The sequence below is a fragment of the Harmonia axyridis genome, chromosome 7, assembly GCF_914767665.1.
Source record: "Harmonia axyridis chromosome 7, icHarAxyr1.1, whole genome shotgun sequence".
In the NCBI taxonomy this organism is placed as follows: Eukaryota; Metazoa; Arthropoda; class Insecta; order Coleoptera; family Coccinellidae; genus Harmonia; species Harmonia axyridis.
Window position 1 is genome coordinate 8,279,179 of NC_059507.1, and position 19,460 is coordinate 8,298,638.

At 32.5% G+C, this 19,460-nt stretch overlaps 4 protein-coding genes across 5 annotated transcripts in view; 2 read left to right on the plus strand and 2 right to left on the minus strand.

The window, feature by feature from the left end:
* Positions 1-19,460, minus strand: part of LOC123684907 (neuroglobin-like) — a 104,968-nt gene that overhangs the window by 65,595 nt on the left and 19,913 nt on the right. The gene's annotated exons all lie outside the window — the stretch shown is intronic.
* On the plus strand, positions 2,533-4,914 carry LOC123684908 (histone deacetylase complex subunit SAP30 homolog). The gene is made up of 3 exons (XM_045624414.1): positions 2,533-2,946; positions 3,051-3,266; positions 4,677-4,914. The coding sequence occupies exons 1-3, from the start codon at positions 2,734-2,736 to the stop codon at positions 4,803-4,805; spliced, it is 558 nt and encodes a 185-aa protein (XP_045480370.1). The 5' UTR covers positions 2,533-2,733; the 3' UTR covers positions 4,806-4,914.
* On the minus strand, positions 4,900-7,083 carry LOC123684905 (exosome complex component RRP45). The gene is made up of 7 exons (XM_045624409.1): positions 6,829-7,083; positions 6,683-6,777; positions 6,302-6,524; positions 6,001-6,221; positions 5,699-5,920; positions 5,269-5,582; positions 4,900-5,046 (listed from the first exon to the last, which is right to left on the minus strand). Exons 1-7 carry the CDS (start codon positions 6,901-6,903, stop codon positions 4,958-4,960), a joined length of 1,239 nt encoding a protein of 412 aa, XP_045480365.1. The 5' UTR covers positions 6,904-7,083; the 3' UTR covers positions 4,900-4,957.
* LOC123684904 (reticulon-1-like) overlaps positions 7,829-19,460 on the plus strand; it is a 40,216-nt gene continuing 28,584 nt past the window's right edge. The window contains exon 1 of one of the 2 annotated variants that reach the window (XM_045624407.1): positions 7,829-9,085. In XM_045624407.1, coding sequence (XP_045480363.1) covers positions 8,164-9,085 — 922 coding nt within the window. In that variant the 5' untranslated portion in view covers positions 7,829-8,163. The remainder of the gene's footprint in view (positions 9,086-19,460) is intronic. The other variant, XM_045624408.1, reaches the window with a different exon arrangement.

Consider the following 19,460-nt stretch of genomic DNA (forward strand, 5'->3'; position numbering starts at 1 on the left):
CCCAGATATTGGAGTTCATCAGAACTCTTTGAACTGGAAGGCGAGCTGTAGATCACATTATGAAGAGAATAGCTCTAATGAGGGGCACAATAGACCATTAGGTCACAGTGAAACGGAACCTCCTTCCTTAAATCTTAATCTTAAATCTTAAAGTCAGAAGTATTTTTGAAATTCAAACATTGTATCAACCTTCGTCCACAATGACAAGGGATCAAAATGTCCTACTTCCGCTCAAATGCAAGCTTCACATAGGCGAACTGAAGATTTGGATCATTTCTTATTTGGTTTGTTGCATCTTGAAACTTCTTCTTCATCTTCTTTCTCAGCTATCCACCATCCACTCCTGAATGGAAGCCTCCTTCATATTCTTCCACATTTATCTATCTCTGGCCTGGCTTAGCCAGTTTATATTCGCGATCTCTTGGATATCGTTCGTCCATCTTTGTGGTCTGCCTCTACATCTATTGGTTTTCACGATGTCTCCATTGTAATTTGGTTCTCTGACCGATTTCCTTGTTCCTAATTTGTCTCTCTTGTCCTTTGTGTTAACCTTAGTTCATTTGCACTTCCAACTGTGAGAGCTATGATCTCCATCCCGTAAGTGGCAACAGAAAGATACTTTACGTTTGAGATTCATTGGAATATCCGTATTTTTTGAGATATGTGCCAGTTTTCCAAGAGCTGTCCCCATTAGCTATATTCTTCTAGTGACTTCTGCTCCATGGAGAACCGCTACCAAAGAAGATGGGACATGCACATGATGGCAGATTACTGCTGGAGTTTAAAAAGGAACTGTTTAAAAAAACATTCAAGAATGTCGCGGAAAAGAAGCTTTCGAATTGTTGAGTGACTATTTGATTTCTTCAATGTTTTCTTTTTTGTTTGTAAGTACGACATAAATTTGAAATCCTAATTAAAAATGAATACGTTATTTAAATTCAGGACATCAAATTGATATAGAATCAGCTCAAAAAATCTCGACACCAAAACAGCTGCTCCCCTGTGTTATAAAAATCAATTGGTGCAAGAATTGAAACCACAAGATACCATTCAATATGTTTCGGTCAGACAGAATCAAATTTGAGGACTGAATTATCATCACAGAGAGAGAAAATTACAGAAATTGTGACGAATTGATGGAGCCTTTTGTTGGGAAAACAAGCGCTCAAAAGCTTCAAAAAAATTGCCGGCACAGAGAACGTTTTTATCTTTTAAATGAATGATCAATGACTTTCAGTGGTTTCAATTAGGTAGTGTATCCCCACTTCGGTAATTGGAAATTTGACCCACTTTCTTTCTATCCAATCAATTTGAAATTTCCCAGACCCATTTCCAGTGTTCGAACAATATAGTGGTCGTTCTTTTCATCACGCTTTCGTTTATTGGTTTTCGTCTATTATTTCCAATAATTAAGCTTTGAAATCGTTCGTGAAAAACATTCTACTCGCCTGTAATTTTCACAGTTAAGGTTTTGGGCGAAAATTCCAGGACAGCTTTTTTTTTTTCTTGAAAACTGACTATTCATTTATTAGTACGCCACTGACTTATTTCAAATTTAAAATAATATTTAAATCTCTCATTCTTTTTTTTTTGTGGTTTTTATGAGAAAAAATAAAACATCTTAAATTTTATACATTATCAAGACATCGTGATGAAATGATAGAGCGATCTGTTTGGGAAAAAACCGCTGTAAAACTTAATTGAGGAGCTTTTCACCATAGTAGGTACTCACCCGAATTGTTTAGTTGTTCTGGTAATTCGCGAATATCGTATATAATTACGTTTAAACTTCTTCTGGCATAAAAATTCTGGGTTGATTTCGATGTAGGCATCGAATCTAATAACTCAATTTTCTGGAATTATTTGAAGGGGATTAGCCAAAAATAGAACAGAATCCGACAAAATAAAAATAATAATGGGTAGAACGAAAGGAGAACCACTAAAAACAATTGAAATAAATATTATCGTTTGTTGATGAAATGTAGATTTCAGATAATTTCAAATTATTGAACTTATTTATAACTTGAAATATAAATTTAAGAAGAACAAGAAATACATAAATCCTTGTATCATACCATTCATTGTAAAATATTCTAACTTTGCAAATATGTACATGCATCTTATTTGAGGGTTTCAAAATTTTTGTGTTCAACCATTATCATCAATTTATTAAAATTGTAGTTTTAAATCCTGGTAGTAGAAGAAACTAAATAAAGAAGAAGTAAAGAAATTAAATGAAGAACTACCACAAAATTAACGCTTTTTCAACTACGGTACACCTAACCTAATATAATACGGAACTTCGGTGTGCAGATCATGAACTAATTAGCTCTTATTTCACCGTTTAGCCAAGTGAACATAATAAAATAAAGCAATCCAAAAATAAAGTTTCGTAAAAAGTACAAATTCGCGGGAATTTTTCTATTTGTAACCTACAAACAGTTTGACAATGTCAAATTGGTTAAAAATTAAGAACGGGTTAAGGTTACTCTGTGTCAAACGTATTCCATCTCTGTCGGTTGAAATGTTTTCGGACCAGGAACTATCGCATTTTCTTCTGTCGAGCATCTGTTCTAGTTCTGTTACATGAGATTTATAGTAAGAAATTTCATAAAGTTATTTTTTTACATTGGTTACATATGACTTGTCAAAGTGAGTCGAGTATAAAACATCTGAAGATATAATTATTCGTCCATTTGGATATCATCAAGAAACAAGAGCTATACTATGTGAATGTATCTAGAATTAAGTGTAACAGACTCAAATGTGGATAAAATGAACGGCTTCAGCACAGGAGAAGAAGATTCGAGAGAGCCTACCGAACAAATTTGCTGTTTGATTGATAATGGCCTGAGATGTAGTGAAATTGCTGGTAATGCATCATACAGCAAAAGAATCCAGAAAACCGTCACACAAAGAAGGCTCAATTTAGCATTAGATAACTCGGTAAGAATCTAAACAAATTTTCACTTTCTCCTGCATGATGAAGTACAAGCTTATGCATGATTCTGAAGAAACTGCAATTGAATTAATTTCTTATATTTTTCGAGGCGAGGCATATTTATATCTGTGATAACCATAAAATGATTATTCAAAGTGCCAGAACAAAACGAAAGAGAAAAGACTCTGAAGAAGACAGCAATGAAACTGATACCGATGTTCCAGATGTAGATCTATTCCAGTTACAAGTTAACACTTTACGAAGATACAAGAAGCATTTCAAAGTTCCCACTAGGCCTGGAATGAACAAAGCACAGTTGGCTGATGTAAGTAATTTACTTAACTCATGAAATTAGGTCTTAAGCCAATTTTTCTAAGGAAATGGAAAGTTTCATATTTCTCTAGACAAAATCCTTGTAATAATCTATTGCTCTTGTGTTATTCGTTCATAGTATTTAAATTTCCACTTTCTCAAGGAAAAGATGGATTGTATGATGAATTATATATCATATAATATTATAGTGAAAGCAGTCATGACTGCTCCTTTGACAAAGTCCTATAATAATTTTGAAATTGTAAAAGTTTAACTAAGCCATAAATATAAACAGTAAAGGATAACTATTTTCCATTATACTTTGTTACGATAAGTTAGACTTATCGAGCACCATACCATCGGCAAGAATATTTTATTGTAGATTTATGATTTTAGGCCTAAGATTTATATTTCATATATATGACAGTATCACTGAAATGTTGAAAAAATGATTACTACACTTAACAAAATCCAATAAATGAATGGTAGAAAACGGCACAAACAAAAAATATCTGTTTCTAGAGAAATAGAGCAGTATCAACTATTACACAACAGCTGCTAGGGGACATTCGACCCTTCAATGGGCTACACATTTACTTTGTTGCATGTTCCCTAGCAGGTGATTGGACAATAGAGTGCTGATTCTATTTTGTAGCTTGAAATTGTTATTGTGCATCCTCAAGCAAAAATTTAAATTTGGTCTGATCTGTCGTCACCGATAAATTGAGTTTTTTTTTTCTTTGAAATTCTTCTTGAATTTTCTCTGGCAACACGATCAACATGAAATTTTGCATTAGGCTTGAAATTGTTATTTTAGATCTAATTGCAAAAGTTCAAACCTAACTCCAGCCTTCTCCCCAGAAAATTTCAAGTTTCTAGGTTATTCCATTTGAGAGCTTTCGTGTTTACATACTGCTGGCACCTCAAAATATTGAAGGTAACTTGACTTATGACAAACTATAATATATAGGACATGTCAACATAAGAATAAATTTAAAACAAAACATATAAGCATACAAAGATTAAATTGAAATAATTCCCACTAAATCAGGACAAAAAATTACTACAAAACAACTAACTCAATGAGTCAAAGAAAAACTGAATACCAGCAAAAGTGGATGAAGTTTTTATATTTTTTTTATAATGTTGATTTGTAATTGAAAGTCCTGTCATCGTTATGAAATTATAGAGTGACCTGTTTGGGAAACAACAGCTCATAACATCAAGTATGTATATGCATATGTATTTCATGAAAACACTTGACAAGAGTGCTTTCTAATAAATATCTTTGAATTGGAAAATTGTTTTTTCCAAGAATTAAATTGTAGTGTTTTTATTTCTTGCATTGCATTGAAAGTAACAATTTTTACTAATTGAATTCATTGAAATATAAATTAATTATATATGAAATTTGTGTTTTCAGTGTTTGATGAAACATTTCAAGACTATTCCAGTAAAGGAAAAGGAGGTGGTTACGTTGTTCATTTATACAGTTAAAACTAACGGTAACAAATTAGACCAGAAGAATGGAGTCAATTCTGATACAGCATAATTAATAGATGTAAATTAAGTGAAATATTATTTTAATGTAATTATAGTATTTAATTGTTTATATATAGTGGATTTATGGATAATTAAATGAGAAATCTTAAAAAATATTATATATTTTGTTCATTATTTATACATAACCAAAAGTGAAATATCTTATTTCCCTTTCTTTTTTGTCTTCTTAGCATTTAAAACCATTGTAGTCTCTTCTTCACTATCTGAGTCGACCAAAGAAATCAACTGAACTGTAAAAAAAATATTATTTATACATTTCATAAGATTTTATATCAAAAATGTAAATCACACCAATAACTGAAACTACCATCAATTCTAAAATGCTTTTAAGGGTGGCTATATTATTGATTATCATTTATTCTGATATCTTTTAGTTTCTTGAGTTGAGATTCAATAGTACAACAGGGAAAACCTAATCTGCACAACTTTGTTTTCGAAAATAGTCCACTCACTTTTTTTAGGTATTTCTATAACATCATCATCTAACTCTTCTTCACTACTTTCTCCCCATTGTTTATCAACTTCTTTATATTCCTCGGGTACCAAAGCAGCAGAACCACTTCCTTTTTGTTCAATTCTGCACGAATTTTTTGGAGATTTCCCATCTTCTGCTGGTGTATCAATTTCCATGTTGTCACTTTGGATCATTGAATTTTTTTCTTTCTTAGGTACAGTTGTCCACAACTCAAAACATGATTCAAGTTCTCCTATTATCTCCTTTGTTTTGTTGATATTGGTATGGAACCCTATAGTTTCTTTATTTTTCCTATAGTTGGAAGATAAAAAAATTCAGTAAAATTTTGAGATCTCTTTGAATAAGAAGAATTCTTGTTATTTTAATGTAGCATAGCTTAAGATAATTCAAATAAGCACATATCTCACCTTTTATCGTTATCTACTTCCACAGCTTTCTTTATTTGCTCTACAACTATAGAGGCTCTAGCACCAGCCATCTGAGTTATCTTAATCAATACATCAGGTGTTAATTCTGCTTTACCACCCAAATGAAGGCCACATAATTCTCTGTAAGCATTCATACCTACATTGAGAAAAGCATCTGCAACACCTTCTTCTAGGAGGCTAGGATCTGCCAAAATATATTCTCTGAAAAAAAAAACGTATTTCAAATTAAGGAAAATAATTGCAAAGAGAATTAAATGACATATTTCATTTGAGGTACTCACCCTCTTTCAAATATTGAGTATGTAATACAAACTGGATAATGATGTATAACTAAGGGTATAGGATCCTTTTGATCATGCCTGAGAACTACAAATTCGTCACCCTCACATGAAATATCTGGTCTACGAAAATGACATAATGCTGACAAAGCTGCAATGGAAGCACAATCAAGAATATTTCCTTCATGATTCAATACATTTATATCAACTCTTACTGCCCAAGCCTTCAAACAAAAATAATGATTTAGTAAAATCAGTAAAATATAAATCAGAAAAGCTTATTGTGAAACATATTAACTCTCACCTTCTCACTCATTTTTATGCATAAGGATTCAAGATCGATTGCTTTTGAATCTTTTATACATTTTTCTAGTGTTCTATTCAACTGGGTGAATAGGTCATTTTTACTGAAACTATCAAAATTTGGAGCAGCAATGGGATTCAATTCTATATTAATATTCAAAATACCTTCACTAGGTCGAGATGATTTAGGTACTTGTATTTCACAGGATACTTGTGCTAGAACTCTGAAATATACATATTGAGAACTAAAATATTTCAACTGAATTATTTTATTTCAATAATAAAGAGAAATAACATCGAACACAACTTTTAGTTTTCATGTTAATTACAAAATGAATTATGGTAGATTCAAGCAATTAGGCAGAATATCAACAATACTCACTTTGTTTTACCTAATGAAACATAGCAACATCCATAATCCTTACCAAACTCAATACTTATATCACGAAATTCACTAAAGGACCTATGATCTAATCTCTGCAAATATATAAATATAATGTCATAGTCCCATTTTTAGTAGACGCTTACCTTATGTTCTTTTAAACATTTCAATAAAAAACTTTTCTCACAATTCGAAACTACAGATTCTCGAATTTTGAACATTTTAAAAATTGTTATAAAAAAGGGGTTAGTTTGTGTTGTTGCTTGATTATTTATTTTAGGTTAGGTTCTGTATTCAAGCATGAGGAGTAGCTAAGATGGATCTTGGGAGTAGCTGTCATCATTAATTCTAATGCCGGCTAACGACTGACATTCAAGAACGTTTAACGTGAATTTAGACATAACTTTTTAGTTACCATTTGTGTCATAAACTGGTTATTAGGTTCTACTAAACAATTTACATATAAGGTCCTATTAAAGGTTCTTAATTAATCTTATTGCGATGTCATTAAAAATTTTTCAGGTTCAGAGACAGCATAAGGCTAGAAATCCTTTTCAAATATTTTAAAATGTCCAATAATTTTAATTTGTATATTATTAGTATTCTGTGTTTGTAACTAACTTATATGGTGGTATGAAAACATTTACGATAAAGGATTTCATTTTCATAGAGAGGTATTTACTTAGTATTGAATATTTGAATCAATTATATGAAATAAAAAATGAAAACAATTGCATTCCCAAATATCTGGAGGATTCTATGATTTTTGGCACGAAAATTTCATTACTTTTTCATGAATGTAATGAACTTGAAATTGATAACTCTGATGTTTGAATAAATCGAAAATTTTAGCATAGACTTCCAAATATCTCCTAATTAGCTAAGTCTATTGGTGTATTGAATTTTATTCGTATGAAATTATACAAATATATGATGAAAAAAATCTGTGCATACAATAACGACCTTGTATGCTATTTTTAATTATGATCCAGACCTCCCCCACTACAGGTAGAGTAGTAGAGGGACTTCTGATTAATGATTATGCTCCTTATAAATGATTCACACTATGCGATAGGTATCCCCTTCAACTTTTATCCCCTCTCACGGGGCCTGAGTCATGCATGCCTGACGCTAAAAAGTCGCGTTGAAGAAGGATGAGTACAAAATAGCGAAACTTCTTTCTTCAATTCATGTCTGTCAGCTGAGTCACGATCTGCCCGTTTATGAGCTTCAGTTATTTGGTCGATAGTATTTCGCTCTGTTAAACAAAGAGAATAGAAATAGAAAAGTCCCCTGCTGTAGCAAGATAACTTCGACACAAGTGCATCAGTGAACCGGCTTGTTGTTTGTGGTGTTGTTCTTCTTTGTCTATCCCGCTCCTGCCAATTTTTTGACGTTTCCTAACGTCACATACCGGCATTAAGAAGTTTCGTGTAATTTTATTCAGTTCTCTCGAATACGAACGTTCCTCTATAAAAATAATGGAAAATAAGGATCTGTTCTTAGAAGCCGGTGATGGTTTCGCGAAAGAGAGCCACATAGGAGCCCCCATTCAAAGAGAGCACGATTCGATCGACGACTTCGAGCATTTAGGACACGAATCTCTGGTACAAAAAGATATTACCCATGACTCTCAGACAGTGAAAAATGAAATAAGTGATTTGCTGATAGGTCATACTGATGACCTTCATGAAATAATCAATAAAGGGGTTGATTCTGCCCACAAGGATGGAATTGAAAACGCCAGTGCAGCGCAAAGTTTTTCCCCAGATTTTGTTGAAGATTTAGGCCGAAGAGAAACATCCGCTATGAATTCAAATTTAATTTCAACAGTTGATGATTTTCCGAGTTCCCTTGAAGGTAAAGAAAAATTGGATCAATATCTTCAGGGTGCAGCGTTTGGTGACGATAAAAATTTTATGTCCGACTTCAAAAACAACGACGTAATGCCCCATCAAACTATAAAATCTGCAACCTACGATTTCATGGAAGCTGAGAAAGGAATACAGGACACAATTTCATCAAAAAAAGAGGAATTTGAGGATAAGAGTCCTAAGCATGGAGATCTGTCAAAAGATAAGGGCGAAAAGGAATCGTTCAGTTCTTTAGAAAATTTATTATCCGATGATTTCCGAGATGTTGCAGAAGAATTTGAATATCATGCCTCTCCATCCAAAGAGGAACCTAAATCTAAGGATAAAGAAGTTGTGAATACCGCAAGTTCGAATCTTGTATTTGAGGACGCAAAATCTGAAAAAGTGTTGCCTGAAGTTCAACCAAAAGAAACACGAGAAAAGGATAAGAAAGTCACGTTAGCCAAGGAACCTACTGTTTCTTCTGGTAGAAAAGAAGGGCCTGAAAATGTTATTGAAGCTGAAGTTTTCTTCTGTAAAATGGGGCTAGGTGAGTTTTTTCATAATTATTCTTACATGTGGAATTTTTGATTGTCTCTCTTATTAGTTAAATAATTTTTTGGCAATCTAGAATTGTTTAATTTCATTTTATATCTAATTCCTAAAATCTTATCCTGGAAAAATGTCTATTTTATTCTATTTAGATATACTGCGCAATTGAAGAAAATTCATTCTCTGATATAATCTGTCAAATCGATGTTAAAAAATATTCAATTGGCTATCTTTTCGCATATTTCGATTAAATGTTTGTTCTCCAAATAAATAATGTGAAGTGAGTGAATTCTAAGAGTATTCAAATTATGTATAAATGTAACAAATAGACGTGAAAAATTTATTTAAGGAATGACAAGAGGATTAACATTAATTTAAACTGAAGAATGATGTAAATGCTTAAACCAATCAAAAAAATTATAACTTGTAGGATTGATATAAGGCAAGGATGCCATATTGGAAGATTTTTTTCCCAATATTAGATATTTTCCTCCCAAAACTTCGTATTCAGCTGTTATTTCCTGAATAATAACTGCTAGTACTAGACTTAAAATTGTCATTATACATCCAAATGCCAACCATCGTGATCGATGGTTGCAGTTTTGAAATCAACAGGAAAATATAATTTCGAACGGCCATATTTAGAGTTTTCCAATAAGAAGTTTCATTTTGAGTAGATCGCTATCTGGGCTGCTGTCACTTAAAAACTGTTATAATTCGACATTTGATGAGTGGAAATTACGCCATTACTAATAATGGAACGATACAGGCTTCAACAACATATCAAAATTTTTTAAATTCGCTACAAAAATGAAAATTTTGTAGTCACAGTTCGTAAAACTAACGAACTTTTTTGAAGCACCTTCTCAGCCGGCAATAGTGAAACTGGTAGAAAAATTTGAGCTGTTGGGAAAAGTAAGTGCTGTGAAGAATCGAAACCGTGTGCGCCGCTCAAGAAAAACTGAGAATATTGGTGATGTAGCCCATAGTATTGACGAAAACCCAGGTTTGTCGATTACTCCGCGATCTTGGGAAGTAGGCTATGATTAATGCTTTTTTATTGATGTGAACGAAGTTTATTTTCAACAAGACGATACGTTACGAAAAAAATCGCAATTTTGCAAGAAACGTTTCCAGTCGTGTTATTTTTCGAAGAGGTGATCACAATTGGCCACCGAGTCATTGTGATTTAACACTTTTAGACTTTTTTCTTTGGGACCACGTGGAAGATAAGACCTATGCCACTGTTTTGCAATCGATTCAAGACCACAAAGATGGAATTCGTGTAGTTGTTGAGGACATACGGAAGAAAATAAGCATCTGTTGATTTTTCTTGAATATACTATTTTTAATAATATCAAAATCTTATTAGAAACCCCTTTATTTTTCGATCCTACTGGACCTATTTATACTTCAATATTTATTATTGGAAATAATGAGCCAAAATCATCAAGAAACTGTATGAATTTTCTTGGAGAGCTCAATTTCTCGATTATGTTCGACATTCAAGGGTTCTTGGTGGACTGAAAGTTCCAAAAACCTTTGATAAATTCATTGTACGTTCAGCATTCACGATCTGTATACGTTTTCGGAAATCTCCCATCTTTATTTCTATTTTGCGTTGATCCTTTGCCAAAAATATGACCAGTCGTCGACTATAGCTTCCTGTTGGAAAATGCTAACGAATATCTCGAACGTCATATTCGATCACCAAGTCTTTATTTTTGACGTTTGTTGTACGGCGATCTTCAGGCAGCCAAGGTTGTGGGCCAAAGGTCGACAGGTCTAAGGCGGAGTCTCTTAGGTCCTAAAAAGTGCGTTATTTTGTTAATAGAAATTTCCAATTGCATATTTTGATGTTTCCCTTCATAGACTTGAGCGCTGGTGCAAGAGGAATGTTTTTGGTGGACTTTATGAGTGATGTTTTGCTCTCAGACTATTACTGTTGGACGTCAACATTCTTGTGTTTAACACACGCGCTGTTAGGTAGGTTGTAGGTGGTAGGTTTGAGAAATATTTGCGAGTGAATGTTAGTTTAGTGTGTTCAATTCTGATGTACGTTAATGTAGGTACTTGGAATTTTAAGGTGAGTGATGTTGTGGTTTTGGACCCTTCGTCTAATGACAGTTCTTTCTTGCTATGTTATTGTTCAAGTGCGTCAGTGGAGATAAACAAGAGGAGACTGGCTAAAAACTTTCGCGTCGCCGTCGTCTTGTTCATATTTTAAATACTTTTCAAGTTCTCATGTCTTCAAAAACTACAACAATGAAAAACAAAACTTTATTTTATTACAATGTCTAATGTCTTAACTTTTGATAAACACTGCGCCACATTGAAAAGGAAACAGAGCAAAATTAATATCATTGTATGGAAATTGATAGAGTTCAATTGAGCATTTGTTGAGTCCAAGACTTTCTCGTTTTTATAAAAATTTGCCCTCTTGCCTTGTGTCTTGGAAATCAAGAATAAAATTGTTGGGTCCCAGCGAGTTTCCAAAATCTCCCTTTTCAATGTGTATACCATATTTATCCAGAAATACGACAATTATTTCAACAATGCCAAAAATTATTTTATCAACAAAAAAAATCTTGAACAGCAATTCAAGCAGTCAATAAAACAACCCTTTCCTTATCATATCAACAGAAATCCAAAGAAAATAACTAAAAATGGAATAAGTTATATATATTTATTTATTCGATTCATTGGGTCTTTTCTATAAAATATTATGTAATTTGTTTATACCTACCTGAAATATTTTATGTGCCAATGAAAAATTTTAATTCAATTTTTTAGATGCCATTCCTAATTTAATCACATTTTAAGGAGCAGTTTCGAAACTAAACAAGCTTTTGTACTTGTGAACCCTGAAAATTTATATGAATATTATTTCGTTGAGTTTTTAACTTCGTAAGACTTCTAGAAACACTCAATAATAAATGAACATCGATTCAACTGTTCGATAGATCGGTTTTCACATTTTTTGTGGAAATAGATGTTTTTCTTTTAATATTATATGGTGTTGAATATTCAATCATGAAACTTTCTTGTAGTTGGTAATCTGATAAAAAAACATAGCTGCATCTCTGCGGTCGAAAATTACAGGAAATGAGTAATATGCTGCATAATTTGCATTTGTATATGATCAGCAGTGTTCAATGATTCGTTAACATTGGTCAGTTGGAGTTAATACCTACACCAGTAATGGTGGAAACTCCTTGATCTCGAAGTTTATATTTTGGGATGTAGAAAGAATTCAAAGTTGCAAATTAAATTAGTTTATTTTCGGTATTATCCTGAAACTCTTGAAGATATATTTTTCTTCTACTCTACCGGTGAGAGGAGAACATAGCGGTGCTCAAAGTGGCGGAGGGACACAGTATAAGAAAACCTACACAGAATACAATCACTTTTCTTACAAGTTCGAGCTTTTGATAGTTCTCCAGAGCCCTAGGAGAGCTTTGTATAGAAAATGTGGTATAATACTTAAAATATTTAATACGTTTTGCATTTTGTTTTCACTTGTTGATAGTATAGGCTGTACTCACAGAAAATTTACGAATTAGACATAGACATTTTCAAAATGACCAGCATTTGAAGTATTAAATATCGATTGCATCGTTGTTATTGAAGAACATCCTGTACGTCAATTAAATATTTTTGAAAACCGTAAAATATTAAAGTATAAATTCAGAAAATTTTATTGTTTATTACCTAAGATTATGAAATATTGTATAAATTCACGTGTTATTTTCTATGTTCTCTATGAGTGGAATAGATTTATTATGTAATTTCGATTAATCCAAAAACTATACATATACTCAGTTATCTGATTCGATCGAATGAATGATATATTTCGCATAGTCACATTCGCTAATTGTTGCGATAATTGTTTCTCATTGTTATATCGATTCTGAGACAGTACCGGATTTAGTGAATAATAAGCTCCGAACATTGGAAGAAAAATTTTGTTAATCAAAGAAATCTTTTAATAATTATTACGCTGTGAGGTTTGAAGAATACTAACTTATTATTAATTCATTTTGAAATAAATTATTATGAAATCAAATCCTCAAAAATATACAATTATGAAAATTGAAGAATTTTTGGGTATTCTATTCAGTGTCATTTTAACATGGTTTATTTTCTATTGTATGTCGAAACAAAGAGTTAGTTCTGGATCGAGATATTGAAAAATGTATAAGAACGAGATTTGTGTATCGATGTTTTTTATGGGAAAATACTATGCAATTTAAGCAACTTGGTAAGTGTTATTCTGACTCTGATCCATCGACAACAAAAGAGGTGCTCCTAGGAAAAAATGTGGGTCTAACCAAGAAGTGGTTGTCGAAGTTGAAGCTCATTTCTCAAGCGAAAATGAAATTTTCTTCAGAAAAGTTCTTGAGTTAGTGCAGTGTTTGAAGAATAAAGTAAAATTTTCGAAAAAAAATGTGTTTTTACTGATTAGTCTCGGGAATTATTGTGTGCCCGTCTATCCGGCCGTAAACAGAATAACTCCCATATGAAAAAAAGCTGAAACTTAACATTTTCAGAGCAGGTTAGATATTTTGATTTTCCTTTCATTTCAAAATGAGAGTTGAAAGTTGAACAATTGCATTTGACAACTTGAAATAACCAGTTGGAGAAAATTCAAGAAAAATATAGAAAAAAACACAAAACCGACGGAGTTGACATTTTGGTTCTTGATATGAAATCAGGTAAAATATCGAAAAAAAAGAGGGATTGAGACCTCAGAGGAAAGAAAAGATAGAGGTGCCCTTAGAAGTAAATAGCGTTGTATTGTAATCAATTGCAACAATATGATGATAAAGTGAGATACGACAACAACAAACCTGCAAAATTGACAACTAGAGGGGCGGTAAACATTTCAGTGGCGTAGGCAATGGTTCTCTTACTGCCTCTTATTAAGTTTTCGGTGCTGAAATGTTTGGAACAAACATATGCATATTTCGGCAAATTGTTCATTTGCAATATTAATACGTGGCACCATATTTTGCTAAATTCTCTATTTGAAGGAAACCTACAAATGGTAGCATTCAATTAAGTTTTCGATATCTCACAAATACTACGCCATAGACGAGATATATTCTACGCCTATGGACTCAAAACGTGAACTTACCTATGATAGGTTAGGTTTTCATTTCCGATGTTTTACACACTATACATGTTTTTCGAGTATTTACCATGATTAAAATTAACAATATGTAACTTAAAATTCACAAACTTGTATGAAATAACGCCGATTACAAACATGAAATTAAAATGAACAGTTAACCCTTAACGCACCTCTAGTTGACACGTGCAATAACAACAACAGAACCGTGTTGCCAAATTCTCAGAATATTCGCAAAACATCTATGCCACAGAACGGAGAAAAGATTACTTCTTCCTCAGAATGGCAACGCAGTACATTATAAGTGTTTGTAAACAAAAATGTTATAGCGATGTCAACAAATGCTATAAGGCACCTCTATCTTTCCTTTCCTCTGAGATTGAGACAGTTTTGAGCGCTCGTTCATTCATGCGTCAATATCAAGGTGAACGAGCGCTCAAAAGCGCCTGACTCAAAGTCAATAATGTTATTATCAAAAATCCTTCATTCTCGCTATGGTAATAAATTCTGAAAATCCAAGACTCTTAGGGCCCCCGAGTTGATACGGCCCTGGATTGACAGCCAGTCCTGGGTCGCTCGATAAATGCACAAGTTTTGACTTTGAACGGCCGACGCATGCGCCCTCCGACTTTAATGTTATCACACATATACGAACGAACAACGAAGGTTCTATCCGTTTCTATCAATTAGGTACCCAGTAATACTAGGCACCTTCCAATTCGTGTGGTACGTCGAATACGTCTTGTTGTTCGTCTGTTTTGTGGTTTCGTCCGGCTCGAAAAAAAATCCCCTGTGCAAAAACTCCAGGCAGAGAGATGACCCAGGAAAACAGTTCCGTCAAGCAGGTGGCCACGGAGATCGTGGAAGACGTCCTGAACGGTGTTAAAGAAAATGGAAAATGCGACTCGAAGGCCTGCCAGAGGTCCTTAATGTGTATCCTGCTCCGACCAAGTAGGTACCAATCTCCAACGAGCCCCAATATGTGATAGACCCTCCCAGTTTGTTACAATGCGGCTAAATACGCAATATCTTGTTTTTTTTGCTTTTCTCGAACCTGTCATCTTCAGCCTTTTCCACCGGCTGAAGCAATGATTGCAAAGAACAAAGAAATATTGGAGAATACCTAATGACTATTCTTTTTTTTAACCCAAACTGTATCTACTACCTAAACAAACTCATTTCGATCGATTTCACATGCCCCATTTAAAATTTTCGGGATTGATCAATATCAGGTATATCAAATACGTAACTTTTATAGTTTATATTATTATGTCTAACTCACTTCTTCTTGTTTTTTGATGCATCAACGTTGACCAAATAAAGAAACTGTTTATCTGGTAGTAGATAAACAATGCGCCTTGCAGATGATTTTATTTCGTTGGAGGTATTGACGTTGAAAAGATTTATATCCCAGGTATTTATTTTTCGTTCTCCTTTTTCAGATCGCATATAAAAATGAATATTCCAAATCCTCTTTTCATTAGAGTTTATGTTGGGGTTTGTGTCATATTTATACAAAAACTGTCAACTCTGACTGCATTTCTTTCTCAGGGCGATACAATAAGGTAAAAATAAATACATAGGTAACTCTAAAACAATATAAAATCATATACCTATTGAACTCGTATCATTACTTTTGTGACTCTTCTTATAATAAACCATTTCTTGATATTAATAAAATCCATTTCAGATTGGTATATTATTTTTTCAGGAAGTTACACCTTGTTTTTCATGATTCATAGTATATAAAAACCTCTGTTGTTTTCTTGGCTTTGTTCTTCAATTGATATTTAATGAATCACTGCTATGTAGATATTTTTCTGTCAATAGTGTCGTTCTGGTTTATATAAAATTCCTGATCTCCTGATAAAGAACAGACATGTGGGTCTCTTCTTTGTTCTCTACCTTATATTAAATTTAACTGTGAGATGTGAGACCCAGGTAGCTCAGAAAATTGTAGTTCGAGGGTTAGGTCATAGTTGTTTTACACAGGACCGTATTAACTGGTGATAGTTTCTGAGAAATATATTTTCTGTACTAATAATTGAAGAAAACTCAACTAGGTATTCAAAAAATGTATTTGAACGTATTTTCATGTTTGGACTGCTGAAATATTCTCTTTCAAAGAGTGTCGACCATATCCAGAATTTTTGGCATGATATAATTAACAAATCAGAGGAAAATAATTTGAAAATGTTCGAAGATCTAGAGACGAACTTTAAATTCCAAACTGATCTCCTGACTGAGACAATTCAAGCAGAAAATTAATTAATTAATTTGTAAATCTCTATATTTTTACGTTAATGGCTGTTCACCTCATTAGTGAAACAAATAAATATATGATACATTATAAGAAGAAATTTCTTCTTCCTTTTTGCATATATTTCATGTTGATGACTTTTTTCGATCTGTATTGTATTGGGTATTCCATTACAAAATAAATACTCACTAGGTGCTCGATCGATCAGTCATTTCAGATCTGAGTTCGATTTCTACAAAATTTACAACTGGAGCTTTTTTATCTTGATTTTTACTTGTTTTAATGAATGGATTGGGACCTTTTATTATTTGATGAAAATTTCACCTGCATGTTTTTTTTTTGAGATATGTTATTCATTTTCTAAGGTGAATAAAGTTAATTTATTATTGTTATTATTCAGTTCTGCGTTAACAGTTTCGAGTTGTAGTATTTATCTCGTGTTTACTAAAATTCTAGTTTGATTTTTTTCAATTTTCTTTTCCTTGAAGAAAATTTAGAAAATTTTTTTAAGTTGATATAGAGAGAGTAAGTAAGAACGAAGAGAATTGATGTCTTATCTGCAAATTTCCGCTGATTGTATTTACTTTAGAGCCAAGCCTGATGTAGTAGTTCTAGTAGTTGTCAAACAGGTAATATGTCATAAGTACATATAATTTCGATGTATACCTGCTGTTTTTGTGGTGGGAATTCGAAGCTACTATTTTATGAAAGTCAAGTATTTATTTGTGTAGATGGATTCGGGAAATTATAGAGTAAACCAAATGCCGTTGACATATGAACACCTAAATTTGCAACACTTTTCGTAATAGTTGGACTTTGTATTCTTCCTTCATCTCATATGACTAAATCGAATGTACCAGAATACAGCATGGTAATTATGGTCTTTGAACTGTACTACGCGATAAGATCCTTGAATTTCGTACTCTGAGTTATCATTCCTGATTGCTGGAACAATAGAATCATCCTCAAATAATTATTTCTTGAGCACCTCCATGAGTTTCATGTTGGGTATCTCTGATATCAAGTTATCTAACTGAAGTTCCTAGATAAATTCTATTCTTTTCGTAATTATCTGCATCCTTGTGAGCTGTAATGATATAAATTTCGAGAAAGGTATGAGGAATATCCAAGGAGTTTTCTATCTCTTGGTGATTTTCCTAAAATAGTGACCATGATAGTAGGAATTTTGTTTTATTACTTCAGTTTTCTAGGTATGTTCATACTTTCGAAGGGTTAATGAGGCATTCGAGTGCATACTCCTTAAAACTAAATGCAGAATATGTATCGAGAGGAATAATCTCGCAAATAATTAACTACAACAATTTTAATTTTCACTTTAAATATTGATTAAAAGAGCATGTTCCAAGCTGATACTTCCAAACTTGTTCTTTCCCAGAATTGTTATTTTCTTGTATTTCTCAAACATTATCATATTATTATTTCTGAATAATTCAATTCAATTTCTGGATTCTAATATTTAAGATTGTTGCTTTTCGGCAATTTCGCGAATGATAATAATTGTATGTAGAAAAAATATCATGAATACTACAATCGAGAAATTTTGCCGGTAAAATTTTATCTCTAGTGGTTTTTCATATGATAATTTATTTTAATATTGTCGCCGAATTTGAACCTTGCTCCTTAAACTATGTTCCAATGTATCGTTTATTATACTTTAGAATTGATGAATTCGATTTTTACTTCATCAATTAAAATGAATAATTCGCTTTTAGTTTGGAGAATAATTGATTGAAACTAATTTCGAAAATGAACGAAAAATATTTCAAAAATACAAACATTTCAGATATTCAATGTGAATAAATAAAAAATATTTGAGTAATTGAATGTTGGTTTTGATTGGAATGATTTTTGTCTCTATATGTTGTATGTTGGCAATTCTAGGGATGAAACATTTTATGATAATAAAACATATCAGAAAAAATCAAGTAAAAAAAAATTCACCAGAAATATTAGTGCATTTTTCTATGAACTTATCAACCTATTTTATAATTGAAAGTGAAACTTCCAATATTCCAAGTTGAATAATTTTGCAAACGTACGTGGAAAAAATATTAAAGCCATACTTGAAATTCTAAAATTTGCAAATTAAGGTGATTAAGATATACTGCACATTTATTAAGACTTGTTTTAATTGTTGTGCAAAATTGGTCGACGCAGAGATCGACAGGTCCGTATTCACAATGTATTGGTATACTCAATATTTATTGCTAAATAAAATGTGGATGCGAAGTGTGACGGAATTGCCAAAAGACATTTTTGTTAGAGATTCAATATACACTGATCAACAATTGCTAGGGATCACTTATGAACTTCTCTTCATTTGTATTTTTTTCAAGTTATCTCGTGAATATCTGTACATAATATGTTCTCTAAGGAAAAAGTAAGATGTTTTGAGTTGATTATATCAAAGTCTTCCTCACTTCATCGGCTCTTGTTCACAAAATCGATTATTATCTGTAGGCTGTTACAGGTGGAGTGAAAAGCAATGTGGTATTTGTTATTAAATCTGTTTTTTTCTCTAATTCTGTGGTTATTCCGTTCATTCTTCCACATCTTGTAGAACAAAATCGTGCGAGAATATATCAGAAACGCACAGTTTTCATGGTTATATTTTATTATTCTATGTTGGCACTCCGAACTTTCCGCTACGGCTTTATCTGTCAATTCATCAAATTGCCTTAAAGAAATTAGTTCTGCCAACCAACATTTTTCAATGCAAAAATCACTGAATTATATTTATGGAAATATTTCATTAATTTCAATGAAAATGCAATGAATTAGAGAAAATAATGTATAATACTCGTACAGAAGGCTCATTCTACCACTCGTTCATTCCAAAACTCGCCACTTCGTGGCTCGTTTTTGAATTTTGAACTCGTGGAAGAATATCAATGCCTTCTGCACTTGTATTATAAATAACTATTCTCTCGTTCAAACACATAAGGTGACAATAATTGAAGA